At 42.3% G+C, this 27646-nt stretch overlaps 2 protein-coding genes across 3 annotated transcripts; both read right to left on the bottom strand.

The window, feature by feature from the left end:
- Positions 1-65: 65 nt before the first annotated feature.
- LOC135548307 (mothers against decapentaplegic homolog 4-like) lies at positions 66-18952 on the bottom strand. 2 transcript variants are annotated; one of them, XM_064977771.1, is made up of 12 exons: positions 18677-18952; positions 17623-18018; positions 17344-17518; positions 17214-17243; positions 16903-17109; positions 16497-16628; positions 15084-15191; positions 14742-14792; positions 14425-14608; positions 12646-12814; positions 3229-3367; positions 66-1416 (listed from the first exon to the last, which is right to left on the bottom strand). In XM_064977771.1, the coding sequence occupies exons 2-12, from the start codon at positions 17860-17862 to the stop codon at positions 1205-1207; spliced, it is 1647 nt and encodes a 548-aa protein (XP_064833843.1). In that variant the 5' UTR covers positions 17863-18018; positions 18677-18952; the 3' UTR covers positions 66-1204. The 2 variants fall into 2 exon arrangements, with proteins under 2 accessions (XP_064833843.1, XP_064833844.1); XM_064977772.1 differs by lacking the exon at positions 16497-16628.
- Positions 18953-22679: 3727 nt separating this feature from the next.
- Positions 22680-24664, bottom strand: LOC135547925 (bone morphogenetic protein 10-like). The gene is made up of 2 exons (XM_064977134.1): positions 24307-24664; positions 22680-23743 (listed from the first exon to the last, which is right to left on the bottom strand). The coding sequence occupies exons 1-2, from the start codon at positions 24662-24664 to the stop codon at positions 22680-22682; spliced, it is 1422 nt and encodes a 473-aa protein (XP_064833206.1).
- Between the last annotated feature and the right edge of the window lie 2982 nt (positions 24665-27646).

Here is a 27646-nt window from a genome sequence, read left to right as displayed (position 1 = left end):
CATTTACATGACTGCTATGACCCATTTACAGGTTTCACATGACCCATTTACAGCACATGATGACCCATTTACAGGTTTCACATGACTGCTATGACCCATTTACAGGTTTCACATGACTGCTATGACCCATTTACAGGTTTCATATGGGTCCATTTGGTACCAATATGGCTTTCCTCCAATATCTCTAAGGAATGTTATCACACGTCCAGGGCGGGACGATAGCAGTATCGCAATACTCGTTAGTGTCATGGCAAGGAAACAAAACACAAAGCAGATTTAACTTCTTTAGGAAAACAGCCCTAGGAAAACAAACATGTTGTCATCCAGAGTTCAATTTATTTTTTCTCTCCAAGCTATAGCAAAATATTTTCCATACAGCAGGTTTTAAAAGGATCAAAGAGTTTGGTTTGCTTCATGTTTTCATTTTTACCATGGGAAAAAATATTGCGATATTGGTATCATCACAGCCCTTAAGTCAATTCTTCCAAGTCATGAATAAAGAACTTATAGTGGTGGAGATAAAAATGGACCGAAACTGAAATGTACAACCGGCATCTGTCTAGACATTGAGGCATCTGAAATATTAATTTAAGTCAGTGATGTGAACACCATCTTCCAAAAGCTCTGGCCTGGATCACACTCATTACTACAAAAGCGGAATATTCTGAGACACACATACCTACTTTCAAATATAAATGTGGAAACCACCCTCACACTGCATATCGAAATACATTTTCTAAACAATCAACAAGACACAACATACTGAAAACAAGCACATGAAAAGCAAACCAATAAAGTGCTAATTTAAGCTAATGTTGTTTAAAAAAAACGTAGCATTGACAACTCAAAAATACAGTATATAAACTGACATGAATAGGAAGGTATGAAAATAGATATTTATGAATAGAAAAAAGAGAATGAAAAGCATCCATGAGTCATGACTGTGTATCCTGATTCTGAGGCGAGTAGAAAACGGATTCATGAGCTGGTATCTTCAGAGCGGGAACTCTGGCTGGCTGTGATGCCAGCGGGTAGAAAATATAAATCATATATATTCTTCTGCTCTCTCATCCCATTCAGCACAGCAGACAGCGGGATGATAAATAGTTAAGATGGACTAGCCTACGGGGCATGGACATGCCATCAGTCAGTTCAAGGGTTGGCTGGCTATGGACAGTTGTTGAATGTGTTGCAGTTCTATAACTCAGTCCAAGGGCTGAGGGTCAGCGATGGGCATGGTGTGCAGCACCTCATCCAGTAGCTGCAGGGCCCGGTGGAGATGGATCTCAATCCAGCACGGTGTCTCCTTGATGCTCTGCCGGGGGTAGTCAGGCCCCCAGCCCTTCACAAAGCTCATTCTCAGGATACACAGCCTGCGCAGGTCATCCACCCCTATACCCGCAGCCACAGACATACCTGGAGGATGGGGGTTAAAAACACTCAGTGGTTAGAGGTTGTAGTTTAGTGCTACAGTAAGGGGAAAAAAGTATTTGATCCCCTGCTGATTTTGTACATTTGCCCACTGACAAAGAAATGTTGAGTCTATAATTTTAATGGTAGGTTTATTTGAACAGTGAGAGACAGAATAACAACGAAAAATCCAGAAAAACGCATGTCAAAAATGTTAGGAATTGATTTGCATTTTAATGGAGGGGAATAAGTATTTGACCCCCTCTCAATCAGAAATATTTCTGGCTCCCAGGTGTCTTTTATACAGGTAACAAACTGAGATTAGGAGCACACTCTTAAAGGGAGTGCTCCTAATCTCCTCAGTTTGTTACCTGTATAAAAAGACACCTATCCACTGAAGCAATCAATCAGATTCCAAACTCTCCACCATGGCCAAGACCAAAGAGCTCTCCAAGGATGTCAGGAACAATATTGTAGACCTACACTAGGCTGGAATGGGCTAATGGGTGAGAAGGTGACAACAGTTGGTGCGATTATTCACAAATTGAAGAAACACTAAAGAACTGTCAATCTCCCTCGGCCTGGGGCTCCATGCAAGATCTCACCTTGTGGAGTTGCAATGATCATGAGAACGGTGAGGAATCAGCCCAGAACTACACGGGAGGATCTTGTCAATGATCTGAAGGCAACGGGGACCATAGTCACCAAGAAAACAATTGGTAACACACTACGCCGTGAAGGACTGAAATCCTGCAGCGCCCACAAGGTCCCCTTGCTCAAGAAAGCACATATACATGCCCGTCTGAAGTTTGCCAATGAACATCTGAATGATTCAGAGAACAACTGGGTGAAAGTGTTGTGGTCAGATGAGACCAAAATGGAGCTCTTTGGCATCAACTCAACTCACCGGGTTCGGAGGAGGAATGCTGCCTATGACCTCAAGAACACCATCCCCACCGTCAAACATGGAGGTGGAAACATTATGCTTTGGGGGTGTTTTTCTGCTAAGTGGACAGGACAACTTCACCGCATCAAAGGGACGATGGACGGGGCCATGTACCGTCAAATCTTGTGTGAGAACCTCCTTCCCTCAGCCAGGGCACTGAAAATGGGTCATGGATGGATATTCCAGCATGACAATGACCCAAAACACATGGCCAAGGCAACAGAGAAGTGGCTCACGAAGAAGCACATTAAGGTCCTGGAGTGGCCTAGCCAGTCTCCAGACCTTAATCCCATAGAAAATCTGTGGAGGGAGCTGAAGGTTCGAGTTGCCAAATGTCAGCCTCGAAACCTTAATGACTTGGAGAAGATCTGCAAAGAGGAGTGGTACAAAATCCCTCCTGAGATGTGTGCAAACCTGATGGCCAACTACAAGAAACTTCTGACCTCTGACCTCAAGGGTTTTGCCATCAAGTACTAAGTCGTGTTTTGCAGAGTGGTCAAATATTTATTTCCCTCATTAAGATGCAAATCAATTTATAATATTTTTACATGCGTTTTTCTGGATTTTTTTGTTGTTTTCTGTTTCTCACTGTTCAAATAAACCTACCATTAAAATTATAGACTGATCACTTCTTTGTCAGTGGGCAAACGTACAAAATCAGCAGGGGATCAAATACTTTTTTCCCTCACTGTACATCAGACAGAATGAATCACTCAGTTATTCACCACCTGCTCGGGGAATATAGAGTTTCATATCTGACAGTACATACACTTCCCCATTTCTGTGAGGTCCTGAGATGCTCTGAGACAAGACAAATGGATATATTGCTGGGCAGACAGGTTAAAGGATGAATAGTATGTAGAGAGACTCACTAATGGCGGGCGCGATGCCTCCCACAGAGCCAGGCCCGGGGATGTTTCCAGCCACTGCTGCTGCCTGTGCTGCGGCTGCCACCTGGGCTGTGGCTGCCTGCTGCTGCATCTGCCTGTGGCACTGACGTAGGTCAAACACCTGCACATCACAAGGGGGAAAGGCAGGGTTAGGGCCTACACACAATAGGGTAGAAGGGATAGGGGTTCAACGAGGGATGGGCATCTGAAATAACTTCACTATTCAAATCATGACATTTTTTCCAGATATCCAGATTGTCAAAATTAGGGCTGTGCCGAGTACTCAGTACCCTGACAAAACAAGTATCCTAATGGATATGGAGAATGTTACAAATACAATTATGACATGAGTATTTTTGGTAATTATCTGTGTTCAGAAAAAAGGTCATTTTCAGCTGCCAGCACACATCTCTTTCACTCAGTGTGAAGCGCTGTGCACTCTAAACAATTATTGGCTAGTTCTTCTGTCAGGGTATCGGATGAGCCTGCTGCAACGATTGGATCAGAACAAGCCATATTCCCTCTGCTCTCATTTCCCCACAGACACACTCGCGGCTCTGTTTCACTCAAACGTCTCAGGGCACAAGTATCCTCTTCTCCAAACATTGTGTATGAATCAGAATTCGTAGCTAGACGTTGTTCAATGCAGTTATTTCCTGTTTAGCTGCTGCCAAAGCAGTAAAATTAAGGCAGTTTATACCATTTTAAAAACATTACAATACATTCACAGATTTCACAACACACTGTGTGCCCTCAAGCCCCTACTCCACCACTACCACATATCTACAGTACTAAATCCATGTGTATGTATAGTGTGTATGTTAATCGTGTGTCTATGCCAATGTTTGTGTTGCTTCACAGTCCCCGCTGTTCCATAAGGTGTTTTTTAAATCTAATGTTACTGCTTGCATCAGTTACTTGATGTGGAATAGAGTTCCATGTAGTCATAGCTCTATGTAGTACTGTGTGCCTCCCATAGTTTGTTCTGGACTTGGGGACTGTGAAGGGGACTGTGAAGAGGCCTCTTGTGGCATGTCTTGTGGGGTATGCATGGGTGTCCTAGCTGTGTGCCAGTAGTTTAGACAGACAGCTTGGTGCATTCAACATGTCAATACCTCTCATAAATAAAAGTAGTGATGAAATCAATTGCTCCTCCACTTTCAGCCAGGAGAGATTGACATGCATATTATTAATATTAGCTCTCTGTGTACATCTAAGGGCCAGCTGTGCTGCCCTGTTCTGAGCCAATTGCAATTTTCCTAAGTCCTTTTTTGTGGCACCTGACCACAGGACTGAACAGTAGTCAAGGTGCGACAAAACTAGGGCCTGTAGAACCTGCCTGGTTGATAGTGTTGTTAAGGCAGAGCATCGCTTTATTATAGACAGACTTCTCCCCATCTTATCTACTACTGCATCAATATGTTTTGACCATGACAGTTTACAATCTAAGGTTACTCCAAGCAGTTTAGTCATCTCAACTTTCTCAATTTCCACATGATTTATTTCAAGGTTTAGTTGAGGTTTAGCGTTTAGTGAGTGTTTTGTTCCAAATACAATGCTTTAAGTTTTAGAAATATTTAGGGCTAACTTATTCCTTGCCACCCACTGAAACTAACTGCAGCTCTTTGTTGAGTGTTGCAGTCATTTCAGTCGCTGTAGTAGCTGATATGTATGCGGATGACTCGACGCTATACACAGACACTCTGGCTTTACTCAAAGTCAATGGCATGTCGTTAGTAACAATTGAAAAATCAAGGGGCCTAAACAATTACCCTGGGGAATTCCTGATTATACCCTGGATTATACTTGAGAGGCTGGAAGTAACACCCTCTGTTCTGTTACTTGTCTAACTCTTTATCCACATTATAGCAGGGGGTGTAAAGCCATAACACATCTGTTTTTCCAGCAGCAGACTATGATCAATAATGTCAAAGGCTGCACTAATGTCAAAAGCTGACATTAATTTAATCACCTCTTCCACACTGACTTTACAAAATTCAAAAGTACAATTCTTGTCTTTCATCAGTGTTTGTTGCTGGCCTGTCATCCCTAAGTTTGCTTAACTTGCCAATGAAAAAGTCATTAAAGTAGTTTGCAAAATCAGTGGGCTTTGTAATGAATGAGCCGAGTTGGCTTTTTCCCCCCAAGATTCCATTTAAGGTGCCCCAAAGCATTTTACTATCATTCTTTATATACATTTCTTTGTTTCATAGTGTAGTTTATTTTTATTTTCATTTAATTTAGTCACATGGTTTCTTAATTTGCCGATCAGTTGGGCTGCCAGACTTAATTGCCATACCTTTTGCCTCATCCCTCTCAACCACACAATTTTTCCATTCCTCATCTAAGCTTCACAGGAATATGGTTCTGAATATAGACTGCAACAGCGCCCCCGTTGGCATAACCATGTATTGCTACCATTGTATCAAAAGGTATTATCTAAGTGAGTTTCAGAGTCAGAATATGAATGTTATCTGTTACAAGCAAGTTATTGACTTCATGGACCCTGTTTCTTAGGCTACATATGTTAATATGGGCAATTTTTAGCACTTTTCTGGGTTGTTTGTTTTTAATGCTTTACTGGGAAGCTTATCAGAGGTAGACTTATGTTATTTACATTGGAGCTGATAGTACAGGATGAGCTGTATAAAGTGGTATTCCTACTATTGCACACCGCCTCAGTTCTAATAGTAACTTTGGTTTTCGGCTCATGATTACTGCTTACAATAGCTGTAGGATAAACAGATGTATTTGGTGCAATTAGGGGTACATAAATTAAATTACTTACATTGTGTTTGCCAATGCCCCTAAGATCATGTACATTTGATGCAGCATTATGACGACTAATTATCACAATGGTAGGGATTAACTGAGCAGGTCTTGGATCATTTACAAGTCATTGTTTCAACACAGTAATGCCCAACGATGGTACCGGACCTGAAATTAGCAGTTTTTTGGAGTCTTTTAATGCTAAAATCAGTTTTTTCAAATGTTCCGAGTTAGCCCACCTGATGTCGTTTGACCCCACACGGACTACAACAATGTCAGCTCCCGGCATCTGTGGTAGAACCGTCAGAAGCAGCCTTGTTATGTCCTGTACTCGTGCGCCTGGGTAGCACAGGGTTTTTGCCTGTGATATTTCTCACCATAGAGCTGCCTATGATGACAGCTGGTGATGTTGAATGGGTCAGTCTCTCAGGCAGCCTCGAGGTCTAGTGAGGCTGGGAGCTCCAAGGATCTGAACCCGTAGGTAGAAGCCACTGCAGAGGGAGACAGAATGGAGGACGAAGACGCAGGTACCTCCGGATCCGATCTTGATTGGGAAGCCACCATGGACGAAGGCGCCAGAACTTCTGGCTCCAGGGCGGCAAAGCTGTTTCTGGTCTGTGTCAGTTCCGGGCTCAACATCTCCATGGAGACCCCGTTGCCAGAGGACGCTTTCTTCGACTTCCACGGCGAGTGATATACCTCCATGGCTGGTTGGTTGGGTCGAGAGCAGCTCTGTTCTCCAGGGAAGGGGGAGACCCCTTTTGGCATGGAATCCTGCCTAGCACCGGCCACCGGCTGTGGAGAGCCGACACGGCAGTGAAACCTTCACCAGACCAGAGCGGCGTCTGGCTACTGGGGTGGAAGAAAAAGAAAAAGTAGGTGAGTGTGGGTTCCCCAGTAGTTTATGTAGGTTTGCTTCTTGCTTGCTAAGAGTAGCTACTTTGCTCCTGTAGTCCTCCGCAAGCAAGCAGTTGCTGTCGTTATGTCGTGATACAAGCTCATGCTTGCTTGCTATTATTTATTCTCGCCTAGGCATGTTCACCGAGCTACAGATTATTAGAAAATAAAAATAAAAGTAGATTGTTTATTTTGATCGCACATGTGGCATAAGTGTTGGGAGAGAAATGCTTTTCTCCTCTCTAAAGGGAAACAATATATGGGACAAGCGAATTAGCCTACTTTCATCTAAATACATGCAGGGAGTAGTAGCCAACCATGCTATTTATTAGTCTATTTTGTTGATAATTGAATAGGAACAATTAAGTAAATCATGTGCATTTTGATCTGCCGGTGTTGTTTGCAAGGCTTGGGCGGTATACCGTCTATCAGGGTATTTGGAAAAAGCCATGTGATGGGTTTTCAATACCTTCAAAACGATTTACTTTAAGTTTTTCTATGAATGTGGATATTTGTAGCTACTTTTTAAAGTGAATACCTGCATTCAACTTGTGCAATATGTAAGGAGGTAAAGCAGATTGCATTCTTCATTTCACCTGTCACATTATGATGCTTACCATAGTTCTCCAGAACAGTTGAGCCAGTCACCTGTTTGTTTGTAAATAGCACAATGGGAGAAAGCGTAAGCTGGTGAGTCCATAGTGTTCTGTCTATCGGCGATACTAAATAATGTTTGCCATCAGATATATTACAATGGCTTTCTGCCAGAAGTCAAAGGGCTCTGGATGAGTAATTTTTTCCCTATGCTTCTTACATGCATTTTTTTTTCTCCTCCTCTGCTCCGCGTACAGATGCTGCTCTTTCTTCAGAAAAGCATGCATCACAACTTTGTTCATTTGCATAATTTATCTCGTTCACTTTTGCTTGTAAATGTCCACACATTCGGTAGCTAATAGCTACGCTTTAATAACTTTGAGCTGGATGACCATCGTCGCAATTAGTTTGTATGTTTTCGCCTGTTAGCATTTAGCTATGTGATTTTGCTATTAGTTTGTGCTAATTTTGATATCATTCTGGTAAATGAGGACTTGCGTTTTTAAAGGCCCTTTGTGTGTTATGCCGGTAAAATCGTAAATCCTGGCATGAGAATATATGAAAATCTGAATACCGCCCAAGCCTAACGTTTACCTTTGAACAATGTATGTGAATGAGTGAACGAACACAACAATGCGCTCTGAGTGATTGAGCAGTAATCCGCACTTGAGGTACAGTACCAAGTCAAAAGTTTGGATACACCTACTCATTCAAGGGTTTATTTTGACTATTTTCTACATTGTGGAATAATAGTGAACACACAAAAGCTATGAAATAACACATATGTAGTAACCAATTTTTTTTTTATACAAATCAAAATATATTTTATATTTGAGATTCTTCAAAGTAGCCATCCTTTGCCTTGATGACAGCTTTGCACACTCTTAGCATTCTCTCAAACTGCTTCACCTGAAATGCTTTTCCAACAGACTTGAAGGAGTTCCCACATATGCCGGTCATCTGGTGCAGCACTCAATCAATCACTCTTTATTGGTCAAATAGCCCTTACACGGCCTGGAAGTGTGTTGGGTCATTGTCCTGTTGAAAAACAAACGATAGTCCCCCTGTGCAAACCAGATGGGATGGAGTATCGCTGCAGAATGCTGTGGTAGCCATACTGGTTAAGTGTGCCTTGAATTCTAAATAAATCACTGACAGGGTCACCAGCAAAGCACCACCACACCATCACTCCTCCATGCTTCATGGTGGGAACCACACATGCGGAGATCATCCGTTCATCTACTCTGTATCTCAAAAGGACACAGCTGTTGGAACCCCCAAAAAATGTGCAAATTTGGACTCCAAAGGACAGATTTACAACGGTCTAATGTCCATTGCTTGTGTTTCTTGGCCCAAGCAAGTCTCTTCTTCTTATCAGTGTCCTTTAGTAGTGTTTCTTTGCAGCAATTCTGATTCACACGGTCTCCTCTGAACAGTTGATGTTGAGATGTGTCGGTTACAATTTCTGAGTCTGGTAACTTCATTAGTAATCCTCTGCAGCCGAGGTAACTCTGGGTCTTCCTTTCCTGTGGCAGTCCTCATGAGAGCCAGTTTCATCATAGCGCTTGATGGTTTTTGCAACTGCACTTGAAGAAACTTTCAAAAATCTTAAACTTTTCCGTATTGACTGACCTTCATGTCTTAACACTTTTTTGGTTACTACATGATTCCATGTGTGTTATTTCATAGTTATGTCTTCACTATTATTCCACAATGTAGAACATAGTCAAAATAAAGAAAAACCCTTGAATGACTAGGTGTGTACAAACTTTTGACTGGTATCGTATATGCTTTACCAGCATTTGAAACACACGTCCGGGTTTCCAATCACAAGTAAATCCGATGAGTATCAAGTGTGATAAAACGGATATGATTACGAGTATGACAAGATCAGCACCCCCTAGCCTAAATATATTTTTACTTGTTTGTTTTTTTAACCTGAGCACTTATTGCTGCAAGAGGGTGAGATGGTTGCTCTCGGCTGCTGTTTCAGTGGGCGGGGGAGGGGCCGCTGTGTGTGAGACGGGGGAGCAGGGCAAGCAGAGAGTAAGAGACACTTGTAGCTGCCATTGGTTATTTATCATCCCATCTGATAGTGCTGGTCTTGACTGCACAGTAGACAAGTTAGCTAAGATAGCCAGCTAGCTACTACATTTTGCTGAGCTTTCTTTCTCCCTGTCCTAGTCTACAAATAAACACCCACAGCCTACCTGTTATACTAATCTCTCTCATTTAGCGCACTTTTAATTGAGTAATTTTAATTCCATCTTGCATTGATTAAAGATCTCTCACTTCACTTGCTACACATTGAGTCTCTGACTGTAGTGCAGCTTCGATTGGCCAACCAAAACAACAAGCTAGACACTTGAAACGGGTGTATGTAAGTTACCGGGCATGCATGCAATAAAAATTACATTAAAAAGGTTTGTTTTAATAAATTCAAGGCCCAGTGCAGTCAAAAACATGTTTTTTCTGCACTTTATAAATATTTCCACACTATGAGGTTGGAATAACACTGTGAAATTGTGAGAATTATGATAATGCCCTTTAAGTGTAAGAGCACTTTGAAAAGACCGCCTGAAATCTTAGTCTGTTTGGTGGGATGGAGTTCTGGCCTACTCACTCAGACCACTCCCAGACACACTTAGCAAAAATCTTACTTGAGAAATTGCTCTTTGCTAAGAAGCTATTTGTTTATTTTTTACCATTTTGATTTGAAACAAATCCCAGTAAGTTACTTAATTGTTACCCAGAAATGATTTGATAGACATAAAAACAGCTGCATTTGACCTTTAAGAACTTAAAAGGCTGTGGCAGCGAATAGGGAATTTTCAACCCGCCCTGCCGGAAACCACTTTCTCAAAGCTACGGATCACGTTCTGTGCATTTGTTATTTTACGCAACAAAAAATGTACGTAGCTGCAGCTCACTTCCCCTCCCTTCTTGTTTCTCTCTTTACTCTCTACCTCTTCTGAACCATGATGATGTAGCCTACTGTATGTCTCTGCCTCATATTTCTGAACAGCTGAAATAAAAACCCTGCAGCGATTTGAACAAGCATTCAAGGCCATTATGGAGGCTACAAGCTTCTCTGTCTGTTGTGACGGATATTGCAGATGCACATGCAGGACACAGTCCCTACACATTGCATTAGAGAAAAAACAATCTGCATTTTGTGTGATGATGTGGACTAATCTTTATAATTGCTGTCACATTGTAGCCATTAGCCAGAGTTACATGTCTTTTGTGTACAACATGTAAATAAATAGCTGCATGTAGCCTAACTCCTGCTGAGAAAACAACATGAAATTGCACTTATGCTCAACAGCCTAATGAGACATGGAATGCATTAATTGGAACATGTCGACCATGTCCTTTATGTACAACACGAAGTGTGTAGGCTACACCAGACAAAGGCTTTCATCGCCAATCAAAACGCAGCGGGGCACTGAGCTGCAGCTATAAAGCTGGCATAAAAAAATCCTGCACTAGAGCAGAAATCTCAATTTTTTTGCTACGACAAATCGAGTTTCCAGAAAACCTGGAACCGTAGTCACTTCAGAATTTTAATTGCCATGGTATATCCTTGTACGTAACAATGGCAAATTGATCATTTAGTTTAGACCAAGCCTTTTCATGGTTGAAATAGACCAATCTTATTTCTCTAAAAATGTATACTTACAGTGCATTCAGAAAGTATTCAGACCCCTTGCCTTTTTCCCACATTGCTACATTACAGCCTTATTCTAAATGCTCCTCATCAATCTACACACAATACCCCATATTGACAGAGTGAAAACAGGTTTAGATTTTTTGCACACTTAAAACTGAAATACCTTATTTTTCAGAAGTATTCAGACCCTTTGCTATGAGACACAACATTGAGCTCAGGTGCATCCTGTTTTCATTGATCATCTTTGATATGTTTCTACAACTTGATTGGAGTCCACCTGTGGTAAATTAAATTGATTGGACATGATTTGGAAAGGCACACACACCTGTCTATAAAAGGTCCCACAGTTGACAGTACATGTCTGAGCAAAAACCAAGCCGAGACAGGATTGTGTCGAGGCACAGATCTGGGGAAGGGTACCAAAACATTTCTGCAGCATTGAAGGTGCCCAAGAACACAGTGGCCTCTGTGGAGATTGGAGAACTTTCCAGAAGAACAACCATCTCTGCAGTACCAATTTATGGTAGAGTGGCCAGACGGAAGCCAGACGGAAGCCACTCCTCAGTAAAAAGGCACATGACAGCCTGCTTGCAGTTTGCCAAAAGGAACCTGATGGACTGTCAGACCTTGAGAAACAAAATTCTCTGGTATAATGAAACCAAGATGGAACTCTTCGGCCTGAATGCCAAGTGTCATGCTTTGAGGAAACCTAGCACCATCCCTACGGTGAAGCATGGTGGTGTTAGCATCATGCTGTGGGGGATGTTTTTCAGCTGCAAGGACTGGGAGACTAGTCAGGATCAAAGGAAAGATAAACAGAGCAAAGTAGAGACAGATTCTTGATGAAAACCTGCTCCAGAGTACTCAGGACCTCAGACTGCGGCAATGGTTCACCTTCAATGCGACAACGACCCTAAGCACATGACCAAAACAATGCAGGAGTGGCTTCGGGACAAGTCTCTGAATGTCCTTGAGTGGTCCAGCCAGAGCCCAGACTTGAACCTGATCTAACATCTCTGGAGAGACCTGAAAATAGCTGTGCAGCGACGCTCCCCATCCAACCTGACAGAGCTTAAGAGGATCTGCAGAGAAGAATGGGAGAAACTCCCCAAATATAGGTGTGCCAAGCTTATAGCGTCATATCTAAGACTTGCTTCAACAAAGTACTGAGTAAAGGGTATGAATAATTATGGAAATGTGATGTTTATTTTTAATACATTTGCAAACATTTCAAAACCTGTTTTTGCATCATTATTGGATACTGTGTAACAATCCCTAGGTAACAACAGTCTAAAACTGAATGAATTTTAACCTGTTTTGAAACAATAAACCTTCCCAAGTAGTCAACTCTCAACTTTGTGACAACAATAAGAATAGAAGTATAATAATATTATTATTAATAAATAATAATAAGTACACAACCTCAATGGAATACATTAGAATAATACTGAAATAAAATCTGTCACCTTGATATAGGCGCTGGGGTAGATCTTGTGCACTGCGTCTCCAGGGGCCCGTCCTGCCTCCCTGTCCAAGTAATAACTCTGCACAAACACTGCATGATCGCTAAGGCAACGCACCCACACGTCACCTTCCCCTTTACACTCCAGCTGCACCCCTTTACCAATGTGAAGTCTAAAGCCAGGAAGGAAGGAAAGAAGCAGACGGAGACAAACAGTAAAAAAGAAAATTATGTAAAAGCCTTCACATTTTGCTAGTGTATTTTTCCAAAACTATGAATGATGTTCTGCTTAGTCATTTCATTTAGCAAAGACATTAAATCATGACTTGTTCTATAAATCTTTCCTTTTTTCTATTTGATATGGTAGGTTTATGACAGTCATAAATACCTCTTCCCCCCTTTTTCTTCTCTCTACCCTACTGATGTGACATTTGAAAACCCCTTGGTTAACAAAGAGATTCTGGGAACATCAGAAGGTGGGGGGAAATGAACTATATTCTGGTAATCCGACCAATTGAACATATGCTGTGGTACTTAATGAATATGATGTCAGTTCGGTTGTCATCTGAGACATTCTCATCAATGATAGGATGACATAAACTCTACAGAGGAAAGTCTGCACATTGTAGTTATCGGATTCACATGGAATTGTTGTTCAATTTAAATGTTTGAATATAAAATTATTGGTGAAGAGATGAAATGTAATTTTAGCTTCCATATGAGAGATTTGTGTTTTCATAAGGTTAGGGCTCTACTCAATCAGTGGCACGCCCCTGTGAAGAGACATGGGTTATAAAACTTTTCAAACACCTCCTTCTCGCAACACTATATAAAGCTTTGACGAAAATGTAACCTCCTATTCCGAGGATGTGAGGACGACAGTCCATACGTTAAAAGGACTAACATGTCAACTACAGAACTAAGCCAACCTCAGTGTGAGCTTTGGTTGCGAATGGGATGAACTTTGAACTCTCATTCACTACAGAAGTGATACCTCCTAGCCGTTGAGTTAGCAACAGCAGCTGCAAACGTGGGCTAGGAAAGAACAGTCAGAGTGTCCCGTCTACCACACAACGACGTTACTAAAGTATTCAATTTACCACAAGAGACATTCTTCAAAGGACAAAGGAATCGGTTGGGCAATATGGCCTTCCATCTACCACCAACTTACCGAAGCGCAGCTCAGAGTAAATATTTATTGCATTTTCCTTTTCCAAATGGGCGGTAATTTAGAATGCATAAAATACTGTATTTACGATAGAGACATCGCTTCTCCCTTTGTTCCTCGGTCTTCCCGCTCTTTCACTCAAACCAAGACCATTTTTTGGGGGTTACCAGCTGTCATATCTGTTCCAACCGCTAGGGACGTTTTCCTTCATGATGTAATTTGTAATCAAGGTATGATTCATTCTGTGTATATGTAATTCTGTGTGATTAGTTAGGTATTTAGTAAATAAATAATTAAAACCAATTTTGTATTGCTGATTCAACTTGTTAGCCAGGGTTCGTGAAGATAACCAAGAATTTACCATTTTCAGATGAGACTGAAATAAGGTGACTATTAATATTGACTGCTATTGATGTAAAATATTACTAGGTCTTTAAGAGTTTATTCGGAAGATAAAAGCTCAAATATTATTTTGTGGTGCCCCGACTTTCTAGTTAATTACATTTACATGATTAGCTCAATCAGGTAATATTAATTACAGAGAAAGGATTTTATAGAATAGCATGTCATAATATCACTTAATCTGCCATAGCCAAAGACACGACAGTAGAGTACCTAGCTCTCTCGATGGCCTCTGTCCTGTGGACGTTGCTGAGCTGGCCCAGGCAGAAGCGGTCCCCTCCTGAGGGATCCACGTAACCATCCACTGTCACCGTGGGGCAGCTGGCCGGAACCTTGAACGTCTCCCCCACCTGAACATCCATCTCAAAGTAGGCAATGGAGCACCAGTAGTCAGGGGCTGGAACAGAACAACACCACCACATTCAATTCACATGGTCTCTGTACTATTTCACAACACATACCGGATCAAATGGGGACACATACCGTACATACAGAACTAACTCTCTGAGTAACGTTTCACACAGACTCACCCGGATGATTTGAGATGGGGGGCTGGAATGCAATCTCATTGTTGACCATCCCTGGAAGAGAATGTCATGTAATTAAGACAACGGTGCTGTTTGGTGTAGTTTGTACTGCTCAGAACAAAGGAGTACAAATGAATGTTGAATGACATAACATTGACTATTTGACATTATATGTGCACATTTACATCCTTTCTGGGAAACAACTCTTTCCTTTTACAAGAACTCCATTTATGCATTAGTTCAAGGTTAGCTTGTTGCTTTGAGGGATATATAATCTGTAAGGCTCATATGTTGGCAGCACCCTTAGATATATGCCCAGAGAGGGGGGATAACACAGCCACTCACAGTAGTGTGGGATGTGGGGCATGGGTTGGTGGTGCTGCAGGTGCCCATTCTGGTGGTGAGGCACTGAGGGGGTGAAGTTCCCATTTCTCGGCCAGTCTGAGGCGGCATCTGAAATCAGAACAATCACCAGTTGAATCAGACCATAAGCACAGATAGAAAATACCATGACCTAAAAATAACTCAATCACACTAAACACATACCTAATCAACTATAACAACGGCGTCCTGTCAGAGGGCTGAGAGGAATTCTATAACTGACCAAGGAGGAATTAACCCCCTAAAGAACCCCCTGGTAATGCTGAAAAGCTTTTTGAGAGAACATCCAGATTCTGAGAAGTAAATGGGGTTACGGTGAAAAGCAACAGGGCAGGAATTTGTGGGCTGGCGGAAGTACACTGAGTGTACAAAACATTAGGAACACCTTTCTAATATTGAGTTGAGCCCCCCCTTTTGCTCTTTGAACAGCCTCAATTCGTCAGAGCATGGACTCTACAAGGTGTCGAAAGCGTTCCACAGGGATGCTGGCGCATGTTGACTTCAATGCATAGTGTCAAGTTGGCTGGATGGCCTTTGGGTGGTGGACCCTTTTTGATACACACAGGGAACTGTTGATACACACAGGGAACTGAGCGTGAAAACCCCAGCAGTGTTGCAGTACTTGACACACTCAAACCGGTGCGCCTGGCACCTACTACTACACCCTGTGCAAAGGCATTTAAATCTTCTGTCTTGCCCATTCACCCTCTGAATGGTGCACACACACTCCATGCCAAGGCTTAAAAATCATTCTTTAACTGGTCGCCTCCCCTTCATCTACACTGATTGATTTAACAGGTGACATCAACAAGGGATCATAGCTTTCACCTGTTCAGTCTATTATTATTTTGTATTTAACCAGGTAAGTCGGTTAAAAACCAATTCTTATTTACAATGACGGCCAAACCTGGACAGCGCTGGGCCAATTGTGTGCCGCCCTATGGGACTCCCAATCACGGCCGGATGTGATACAGCCTGAATTTGAACCAGGGACTGTAGAGACGCCTCTTGCACTGAGATGCAGTGCCTTAGACCGCTGCGCCACTCGGGAGCAAATGTCATGGAAAGAGTTCCTAATGTTTGTTACACTCATCGTAGGTTGCCATTGTCATGGTCTATGGAAGGCAGATAAATGTGAGTGCTACTTGTAATGATTGTTTGAAAGTGCAGGTAATTTATGTGATTATTCGTGACATAGGCAGTGTGAGAGCTAAGCTGTTATTTTTAGGCTGTTGGATGCAGATGCCAACTAAATTTAATGGTGTTTGACAGGGCTTGGGTCAATTCCATTTAAATTCGGTAAATTCAAGAACCAAATGGAATCAACCCCAAACTTGGTATTGTATGAAATGTGGAGGGCCAAGTGTGGGTGCTTACTGTGATGGTATGTGGCACTCTGTGCCAGGGAGAAGCCGCTCTGCCCCTGTGAAGGCCCTGGGCCTGGCCTTGAGGATAACTGCTGCAGCCCTTCAGTGCTATGGCTCCCTAACAGAAGGCTAGTGGACTGGGCTACAGAGGCAGGAGCAGGATGGGCCAGAGTGAGTGAGTAGGAAAAACATATATGCAAACACACACACACACACCCAGACTCAAACACTCCACAATACAGAGACACACAAACAAAAGTGATTAGGAAGGACACCTCAGAAAAAGGAAAAAGCTTCTCAGCCACTGTATCTTGTATTTATGTCAGGAGCGTATTCACCACAAAATGAAGTGTTACATTTAAGGGGAGTAATGAACTGCAAGACAGGGGAGGGTTAAACACAATGCAGTATCTCACTTGAGGCTCCAGCAGCGAGGCTGGAGAAGGCAGAGGTAGATGCTGAGCTGTTGCCCTCAGTCCGAGGGAGCAGAGCCGAGCTGTTGAACAACTCCTGGGGACCCCCTGGTCTGGAGGGCTGGTGCTGGATGGTCTGGTGGTGGTCATCCGCACCAGAGTGAGATGGCTGGTTCTCAAATTCATACTCATCTTTGACCATGAGTGTGCCTGTTAGGGCAGGGAGGGTGAGAGGGTCAACGTTTTGGGGAACTTCACTTGAATCCTCTGTTGTGAACTGCAAATTATTAGTAGAGGGCAAGACCCTTCCTTACCTGAGCTTGAAAGAGTCAGTCCTGAAAGGTCTGTGAAGAGAAGTAGAGGGACACAAATAAGATCCAACTTAAAATTCAGAAGGGTTAAAGAACAGTATTCAAGAGAGTGGAGAAAACAAATCCCACTCACCAATTCCTGGTGATACCACCCTTTCGTAGTGGTATGGGTTAACACACACATTGTCAGCTTTGAGGTCAAAGGCAAACTGGCAGTATTTCACATGCTTCAGTTCATTCTTGTGCAGGTCAGGCCACCGCCACAATGTGGCATAGATCACATGGGGGAAGCCTTTACGCCCTGCAACCTGAGAGCACAGAGAAGACGTGTTATGAACTAAGCACAGCAGTCATCTGAGAATAAACACTTTTTTTGGTGCAATTAAATTAAATTACTCAGCTACACCATTACCTGCAACCGTCCATCCAAGGTGCGCTGTATGGTGACACACTTGCTGGGGTGAGCTCCGTTGGTGGTGATGGCTGTGATGAGAGAATCTAGCTCATCTTTCTTCTCCTTCAGTTTCTTGACGAGGCTCTCGATGGCTCGCTTGGCGAATGTCTCGCTCTCTCCACCCTGTCTGTGGCACATCAGGCTGTGCACGATACTCAAGCAAGCGTCGTTGCTTGTGGGGGTGTTTGTGATCGACATCTTGCTCACCGTTCTACAGTCTCTATTACTTGATGTTCAATCATATGCTTAATTCTCACTCTAGGAATGAGTCAAACAATCTCAGAAGCCTTTTGCTAGGGTGAGAATGACATGTGTCCCTGTTCACTCTACATACTTCGGGGTGTCCAGGACAGTCTGCAGTAAGGGAGACAGAAAAGAATGTTAGTTGTACAAACTTGCTACTATTTCTGTGATTTCACGTCAATGCAGAAAACCATTACCTGACAGCAAATGAATGATGCCGACAAACGTTAGCTAGCTACTTTTCTACAAAACCTTAAGTTACAGAAACAATATATTACTTAAGTTACAGAAACAAAATATTACTTAGCTACAAAAACAAATTAACGTTGCATAAAACTCGTCAAATCGTGTCTAAGAGACTACCAAATGTCTATCAGTAGTAAGTTAACATTTTGGGGTGACAGGTAGCTTAGTGACTATTAAAGAGCGTTGGGCCAGTAACCAAAAGGTAGCCGGATCGAATCCCCGAGCTGACAAGGTAAAACGCTGTCGTTCTGCCCCTGAACAAGGCAGTTAACCCACGGATTCCCGGTAAATAAAGCATTTGTTCTTAACTGGCTTGCATAGTTAAATAAAGATAACTTTTTTTATGACATCTTGACACATTTCCTAACAACTAGCTAAGTATGCTAACTAACGTTAGTCGTTTACAAACCCATGGATGATGTGCCCCGTGTGGTTAAATTGTAAGTCAGTGGAAACTACATACAAGCAAAAAATAAGCAATAGCTATCTATTTATCGGACTTAAAAATACACACATTTCTTACCTGGGTGTCCAGTGTTTAGTACAGCGGATTGTCACATAGCTAGTTACTTTAGCGACAGCTAAAGCTTGCTAACGGTAGTCGTCAACAAAACCAGTGTTTTCTGAATCGAATTTCGAGCCAATACTCGATTATCTTCTCGTTATGAGATATTATGCGACTGTATTTTACGTTTTTCAATTGTGCCAGTGACTGAACAAAACCAACATGTTTGCAATATACTCGTAAACAATGCTATAGCGCCAACTACAAACATAAACTCCCTGCGACTCCAGTGAGTGCAGTGCCGCTCATGTCAGCAGCAGGGGGCGCATGTTTTGTGAGCGCTTTGCTGGAGCTCAGTGGCCAGGCTGGTCGGCTAAAAGTTGGCCCTAGGGCTGATAAGATCAGTTGTGGTTTCATATCGTTTGTATGTGTTCATTCGATATTCCATTCATAACAGACAAATGTAATTTAACATGTTAAACCTGTCTACAAACTCATGTAGAAGCGTTTAGTTCATCAGTTCTGCTCCTCGTTGTGTATAGCCTAGACATTTATATATTTCCCTTTTTTTTACCAGGTAAGTTGAATGAGAACACATTCTTATTTACAGCAACAACCTAGGGAAGTTACAGGGGGGAGGAGGAAGAGGATGAATGAGCCAATTGGAAGCTATGGGGTTTTTAGGTGGCCATGATGGTTTAAGGGTGATTTTGTGAAATTAGCCAGGACACCAGGGTTAACACCCCTACAATAAGTGCCATTGGATCTTTAGTGACCACAGAGGGTCCAGGACACCCATTTAACATACATCCAAAGCAGCCTACACAGGGCAATGTCCCCAATCACTGACCTGGGGCATTGGGATCTTTTTATTTTCAGAGAAAAGAGAGCCTCCTACTGGCTCTCCCATCCAGGACCAACCCTGCTTAGCTTCAGAGGTAAATGTACCATAGGTCTATGTGCATATCCAACACTCTGGAGATTTGATCTGGAATTTAGTTCAACAACACCATATGCCAACCAGTCTTCATGCTGCAAAACAGTTTATTTTTCCTGAAGATAATTCATTGCCACAGGATTAAATGTCAAATGAAATTGACAAAATAAATAACCATCATAATTCATAAAGTGAGTACTCTGAAATAATATCTGAAACAGCCCCATAGGTAAGTACAGTATAGTTGTGATTCACAAATGCATGGCAGTGAAGTGAAAATCTGGACTCAGTCATTCAGCGTTATTGCATAGAGGTTGTCTCGCCTTCAGTCCACTGACAACAGAAACTGGGTAATGATGTGACATGTGTTTTTCCATCTGTCCTGTAGACAGAGCCATGATTAGGGCTGCCGAGTGGCCATGTCAGACACGGTTAGGTGGGAGGCAGCGTTGGGTAGAGAGAGAACGTCCAATACAGAGAGGCTGTCTGGGGGGTGGATCGTCCATAGAGATTGTTGGTGTTGGGGCCCAGGAATCTGACAGCACCCTCTCCCAACTGCTCACCACTTGGAATGGCGTCCCATCCTGAGTGATGGTCTACAAGTCTCCAGGCCCTGACACCTCTTTATCACCATCACATTGAGGTGGTGGGGGGGGGGAGCGGCTCGCGTGGCATGTAGCTTTAGAAGGAAGTGTGATTGTGGGGAGGGAGTGTGAGTCAGACTGGGGCAAATAGATTACCCCACAAATAAGTGGATAGAATGGATTTGAAAAACAACCATTTGGTTCTATGGACATGGACAGTATTATGTATTCAGGAAAAATAACATTTAGCAAACGAACTTAATCTATGGCTCTGTGCGTCATCTGTACCTTTCTGCTTCTGTTTTCTACAATTGCAGAGGTTTGATGTATTGCAGAGATAAACAAGATCTGCAATAAATAAAAGTAATTGTATTGTTTTTCTTTGCTTTCACATTCTCTTCTCTGATTTAACACTCTTCAAAGGTTGTCCATATAGCAAGTTCATTGTTCAGTGCCATTTTTGCACAATGCCACTCTATTCAAAGCAATATTAATTTCAGGTTCACTTCTGATGTCGTGCACTTGTATTCTTGGCTTGTCTGCATGCCTTTAATGGAGAACCTCAAACAAAGTGTAATCTCTAACACATTTCACTAGGCTATGTCTAGTCAATCATGGAAGCACACAGGGTTGTCTGATTACAAAGAAATGGTAACTGCAATCAGTTACGTTACCAGCAAACATATTGTAATCTGATTACAGATACTTTTGAAAAACAAGATCAGTTCTTGGATTACTTTTAAATCCAGAAAGGGTGTTTGCGGATTTTATTTTTTACTATACGGTATGCCGTCATTGTAAATAAGAATTTGTTCTTAACTGACGTGCGTAGTTAAATAATAAAAAAAGACACCTTTATGTTTTCTCAATGACATTCAATTCAGAATTGGAAAAATATGCAGGTTTAAGTTTGTTCCACCTGAGCAAGTCTGACCTCAAGTCAGAGACCTCTGATGACACACCAAATGTGTTTGATGGATATTTTTTGTCTTCTTCTAATGCCACTTAAGGAGAAAGTAAACAGATTACGTTACTGAGTTTGGGTAATCTAGACGTTACATTACTGACTGCAATTTTGGACAGGTTGATAGTAACTTTAACGTATTCAATTTAGAAAGAAACCTACCCAACCCTGAAAGCACTCACATTTGTAATGAACTTCAAACACAATTTATTTTGCTCTGCTTTATAATATGCCTCTTTGTCTTAGCATGTAGGATATATATGAGTTATCTGTTATAGTTTTTCATTCATTTATAATATACACTGAGTGTACAAAACATTATGAACACCTGCTCTTTCCATGACATAGACTGACCAGCTGAATCCAGGTGAAAGCTATGATCCCTTATTGATCACACTTATTAAATCCACTTCAATCAGTGTAGATGAAGGGGAGGAGACAGGTTATAGAAGCATTTTTAAGCCTTGAGACCATTGAGACGAGGCTGAATGGGCAAGACAAAAGATTTAAGTGTCTTAGAACGGGGTATGGTAGTAGATGCCAGGCGCATCGGTTTGTGTGAACAACTGCAACACTGCTGGGTTTTTCACATTCAACAGCTTCCCGTGTGTATCAAGAATGGTCCACCACCCAACGGATATCCAGCCAACTCGACACAACTGTGGGAAGCATGGGAAGCAACATGGGCGAGCATCCCTGTGGAACGCTTTCGACCCCTTGTAAAGTCCATGCCCTGACGAATTGAATCTGGATGGGTAACATTTTGTGTGTGTGTGTGTGTGTGGGGGGGGGTGTTCTTAATGTTTTGTACACTCATTGTATAATGATATATTATAACAATATATGCCATTTAGCAGACACAACTTAAGAGTGATGCGTGCATACATTTTACATATGGGTGGACACAGGAATCAAACCCACAATACTGACCTGGTAAGCGCCATACTCTACCAACTAAGCCATACAGGACCAACCATTTAAACCAAGAGCTACTTAAACCAACAAAGTTTTGTGCATATCTGACGGTACATACCAATATCGCCAAAATGAAAGTCAAATGTATGATCACAAACTACAAAGAACAGGATGATATTCACATTTCACTTTTTTTTCTTTAAAAAAAATAATTATATTGCTGGCATTGTAAAATAGCATTTATATAATTTCAATATAATAAGAAATGTACATTTACAAATGGCAAATGTACATAATTGAATGCACATACAGGCAGGTGCTCGGTCATCTTCCTATTTACGCCTCCACTGTTTATCTTTGTCATACAATGTAGTTGATGCTGCAAAATATAGATATATAAATTATTCATGCCCTTAATATGGTTTACATAATGCATTCTGTTTACACTATATGTCTGCTAATAGCTCACAAAGAAAGTATCCTTAATGATTGCAGAAATGTATTATTTTCAAATAGGCACTTTTGATCGGATTTTCTTCTTGATAGTGAAATTGATGACCACTCAGTCTACGTTAATCCACAGTCTCTACCTCTCTCCTGAACCTACAGTCAGTTCTACGACTATCTACAGCCGCATTCTGACACCACCATGCCCTCATACTTGTGCATGTAGGTGACCACTCCTCCGTCCTCGACGTAAAGGAGTGAGATGGGCTCTAGCTTGGTGGGAACACAGCAGGCTGGTGACGCCTTCTGTGGAATCTTACTGCTCAGCCGACTCTGGACAATGGCGTGCTTGGTAGGCGAGACCTCAGAGGTCATAGGGTAGCTGCATACACCATTGCACTCATAGGCTTCATAGCCCAGGGGCTGTATGACCCAAGTATCCCAGCCAATGTCCTTAAACTCCACATAGAGAGGGGTCTTCTTACAGGGGTCACCCTTGGTGTTGCGGCGGATTCGGGGAGGCGTGTCATAAATGAGGTTGGAGTGCAGTTGCATGAGAGTCTCCTCGTCCAGCTCCTCTCTATCAGTGTTCCTAGCATCGCTCCCAGCCTGGTCCCCCCAATTCACCTGTGGACTCGACTCCAGGTCAGCCGGCAGGTCATTCTCATGTTCTGTAAACTGGTTGAGCTCCCGCTTGTCCTCCTCACGATGATCTCTGTTCTGATCATCTGAGAACACAATCACCACTGGCATGTGTTTACCATCTGAGCCCATGTCAACATCCACATCGACCAACTCTTTCCTTCCATCCTCTTCTCTGACCTGGGGGGTCTTCCCACCATCAGAACCCAGACTTGCAATGTGGACCTCCAGTCGGTGGGCGGAGCTCTCTGCCTTACACCAAAGGTTGACCTGATGGGTCAGGTCAAAGGTAATCCAGGCATCATCTTTACCATAGACTTGCCGGGTTGCCAGCACCTCCATTTCCTCCATTTTGTCTGTCTCCTGCTCATTCCTTCTTTCGTCCCTCCCCTCTTCTTTCCTCCAGTGCCCCCCCTCGTGAATCTTGTAGATGGTCACCTTGCGATCAAGGCCGGCGTAGCATCTGCGATCCCTCTGGACCAGGGTGTAGAGGCGGAGCTCGGCGGTGAGGATGTGCTCATGGTGGGGGATGGAGATGTTGAACAGCAGGGGGTGTGTCCTCACGCCCCTGACCGTCACACTGTAGAAGGAGGAATCTGGAATTAAAATATCAATGAAGGTCTGAATTTGGTTTAGACTCAAATTGGATTTAATCAATTTTATATTAAATAATGCATCAATAATAAGGCTTTTAATTTAGCTATTTTTTTATATGGTTAGAATAAATTGCGATCATATCATGTAATTTGACTTCAAGAAGAGGAAATAAGTAACTGTTAAACCAATTACAATTTAATAAAAGTTTCTTTAAGGGTAAATATCATATTTCAAATATTGTCGAAATTTAAGGCGAGCTCCATAACACTTTGAATCATTTAAAGTTAATCTCAGTTATCCAAACAGAGAGTGATTTACAGTTAGTCAAATCTTAACTTCTCTAAAAGAACAGCTGAGTATCAGTGTACATTTTTAATATACTTTTTAAGTTGTATTGGTAAATAGATTGTATAGTGCTATTGTTCTCAAGTTAATTTGAGTTGCTTTATAATGTAAGCTAAATAAACAATTAACCATATCCAAAGATACATTTTTTCAAAATTATGAAATGTTAAACATTTAAAAAACAATGTCTTGAGACAAATATAAGTACATGTTGTACCTTCATTCTTGAAACTACGCACTATGTTGGCAGAGGGCATGGCCGTGCGATCGTTGGCAAAGCGGTTGTACAGTTCCAGCATGTATTCTGGTGGCTCTTTACGGGCCTCACGGGGCCTTGGCCGGGGGCCCAGCTCTGTGAGGTTCAATGTGGACAGAAACTGACCCCGAAAGTCCTGCATTTCCAGGTCTTCATTCTGCTCCAATATGGAGGTATCCACCAGACCTCTAGCCCCAGGGCCCCTTCGAAACTCCTCAGGTGACATGATGGGACTGCCCTGGCTCGAACCAGGCAGCAGCAGAGGCAGGAGGCTCAGAGAGTAGATGTAGCCCAGTATGGAGAACACTGGAGTAACCATGACTGCCTGAGTCAAAGGTGGGTTCAGGTCCAAAGGATGAGTATCAAGTATGGAAATAGAATAGGATCCTCAGAAGAGGATACCTGCGGAACAGTTCTACCTTATCCAACGGCAGTTTGTCTCGGGGCTGACAGGGTGGTGTGGGGGTCGAGGGAAAACAGCTTTGTCCTTGTTGATCTTGTGATTGGGTGCAGAGGGCAGGGCGGGATGTGTTGTCCACTTCACTGTGCTGACATGTTGGAGATGTCACTTGGGCTCTGCCTCTCTCTGGGCCAGCCAGCCTGCTGACGACCACTAACTCCAACTCCACTCATCTTCTATCTACCGCACCCTGCCTCTCTCTGGGCCAGCCAGCCTGCTGACGACCACTAACTCCAACTCCACTCATCTTCTATCTACCGCACCCTGCCTCTCTCTGTGCCAGCCAGCCTGCTGACGACCACTAACTCCAACTCCACTCATCTTCTATCTACCGCACCCTGCCTCTCTCTGTGCCAGCCAGACTGCTGACGACCACTAACTCCAACTTCACTCATCTTCTATCTACTCATTTGCGTGTGTGCTTTCTCTGGTTGTTCATGGATCATTGCTGATGGGAGACTTGTACACACAACTTTCAGATTAAATTCTCTTTAACCTACAATGTGATATCTGTTTCTTTAGGATAAACATTGTATTTATTTATGACACCTGAGTGAGGGCACTGGATATCAGCATTAATGCATTTTCTTGGAAAGAGTAACCTCTGGGATAACCTCTCAATCTCTACCTCTCAATCTCAACCTCTCAATCTCAACCTCTCAATCTCAACCTCTCAATCTCAAACCTCTCAATCTCAAAGTGAATGAGAAAGGATCATAACTCGTAACACTCATTGACAATCTAATGCAGTGCTGCAGGTGTCCCACAAGAGGTCAGAGTATATCCAGAGACCATAGATCCATGACAGTGCTTTCCTTTCTTCAGGTTACTGTACAGTACTGTACGGAGTCTACCAAACATTTATGCTCTTTCAATAACAGACTGACCAGGTAAATCCAGGTGAAAGCTATGATCCCTTATTGATGTCACTTGTTAAATCCACTTCAATCAGTGTAGATGAACGGGAGGAGACAAGTTCATGTTTTTGTGCCTTGAGACAATTGAGACATGGTTTGTTTATGTTTTCCATTTAGAGGGTGAATGGGCAAGACAAAATATTGAAGTGCCTTTGATATGCTAGTAGGTGCCAGGTGCACCGGTTTCAATGGTCCACCATCGAAAGGACATCCAGCCATCTTGACACAACTGTGGGAAGCATTGGAGTCAACATGGACCAGTATCCCTGTGGAATGCTTTAGACACCTAGCAGAGTTCATGCCCCGACAAATTCTGCTTATCAGTAGTTGTCTTATTCAACAATATACATTAGTGTGTCAATACACTTCTTGATTAGATGTGTCATGACATTTCCTGATTAGATAAAAAATGAATTAATTTAATAAGCACCATCTAAAATCTGCAAGAGCAATTACAAAACTTCAAATTATCTTAATAAACAGATATCTATTGATTGACATCTCGTAGCTGATTTTAATGAAGCCCTCTGTGGTGTAGCCTACCTGCTGTGCTACATAACGACAACCTCTGGGGCAGTGGCATTTCATTGGGCAGATACCTTCATAGTGTTCAGTGCAGTCCCTCCGTACTTACAGTACCAGTCAAAAGTTTGGACACACCTACTCATTCCAGGGTTTTTCTTTATTTTTACAATTTTCTACATTGTAGAATAATAGTGAAGACATCAAAACTATGAAATAACACATATGAATCATGTAGTAACCAAATAAGTGAAAAACAAATCAAAATATATTTTTCAAACTTTACCTTGATGACAGCTTTGCACACTCTTGGCATTTTCTCAACCAGCTTCATGAGGAATGCTTTTCCAACAGTCTTGAAGAAGTTCCCACATTTTTAAATTGTTTTTTAAAACTAGGCAAGTCAGCTATGAACAAATTCTTATTTTCAATGACGGCCTAGGAACAGTGGGTTAACAGCCTGTTCAGGGGCAGAATGACAGAGTTGTTATCAGCTGGGGGATTTGAACTTGAGTTCAACCTTTATTCAGAAGAGACTATGAATCCAATGGTTGAATTGCTCTAACCACTAGGACACCTTGGAGACTTGCCCCAAGTAATGGACATTTGCTGAGTACTTGTTTGTTGAGTCGAAATGTGAACCTTTTGGTCCAACCTATCCCAAACCAATCTGTGGTTCCCACCGTGAAGCATGGAGGAGGACTGTGAAGGCCAGGTCATCTGATGACAGCACTTTTATCACACACTCCTTGGTAAAATAGTCCTTACACAGCCTGGAGGTTTGTTTTGGGACTCATTTGTCCTGACCCAAAACAAACCTTGAAAATTTTACAAGGAGAGTGAAATGATAGTCCCATCAGATGACCTGGCAAACCAGATGGGGGATAGGTGTATCAACAAGTACTCAGCAAATGCTGTGGTAGCCATGCTGTGGTTAGAGTGTGCCTTGAATTAAATCAGCTGATAACAACTGTCACCAGCAACAGCAACCCCTGTTCCTACACCATCAAAATAAGAATTTGTTCATAGCCTCCTCCAAAATGCTTCAAGACGGGAAAAGCATTCCTCATGAAGCTGGGAAAAATGCCACAGATGCAAAGATGTCATCCATTTAAAAATATATTTTGATTTGTTTTTCACAAAGACACATGATTCCATATGTTGGAACCAATTAGACAATATTGAAAATAGTAAAAACAAAGAAAAACCCTTGAATGAGTAGTTGTGTCCAAACATTTGACTGGTACTGTATATCAATGCAACATGCAGAAATGTACATGCAGGAACATATGGACCAGGCCATGAGGTAATGCTGTACACTCTTAGCGTTAATGGTATTGTACACTCTTTATAGTTAGGGCTCTCTCCCTAAATGGTCTTCAAAAAGGTTCTGTATAGGATT

This window comes from Oncorhynchus masou, chromosome 11 (genome assembly GCF_036934945.1).
Source record: "Oncorhynchus masou masou isolate Uvic2021 chromosome 11, UVic_Omas_1.1, whole genome shotgun sequence".
Taxonomy (NCBI): domain Eukaryota; kingdom Metazoa; phylum Chordata; class Actinopteri; order Salmoniformes; family Salmonidae; genus Oncorhynchus; species Oncorhynchus masou.
This window is presented reverse-complemented; position numbering and strand designations above follow the sequence as displayed.

Coding starts and splice junctions, on each gene's coding strand:
- LOC135548307 (XM_064977771.1), bottom strand. CDS start 17,862: ATGTCGATCACAAACACCCCCACAAGCAACGACGCTTGCTTGAGTATC. Junction 17,110..17,213: donor ACTGACTCTTTCAAGCTCAG/GTAAGGAAGGGT, acceptor CTGCCCTAACAG/GCACACTCATGGTCAAAGAT. Junction 15,192..16,496: donor GAGTGCCACATACCATCACA/GTAAGCACCCAC, acceptor TTCTGATTTCAG/ATGCCGCCTCAGACTGGCCG.
- LOC135547925 (XM_064977134.1), bottom strand. CDS start 24,664: ATGGTTACTCCAGTGTTCTCCATACTGGGCTACATCTACTCTCTGAGC. Junction 23,744..24,306: donor GCGTAGTTTCAAGAATGAAG/GTACAACATGTA, acceptor TTTTAATTCCAG/ATTCCTCCTTCTACAGTGTG.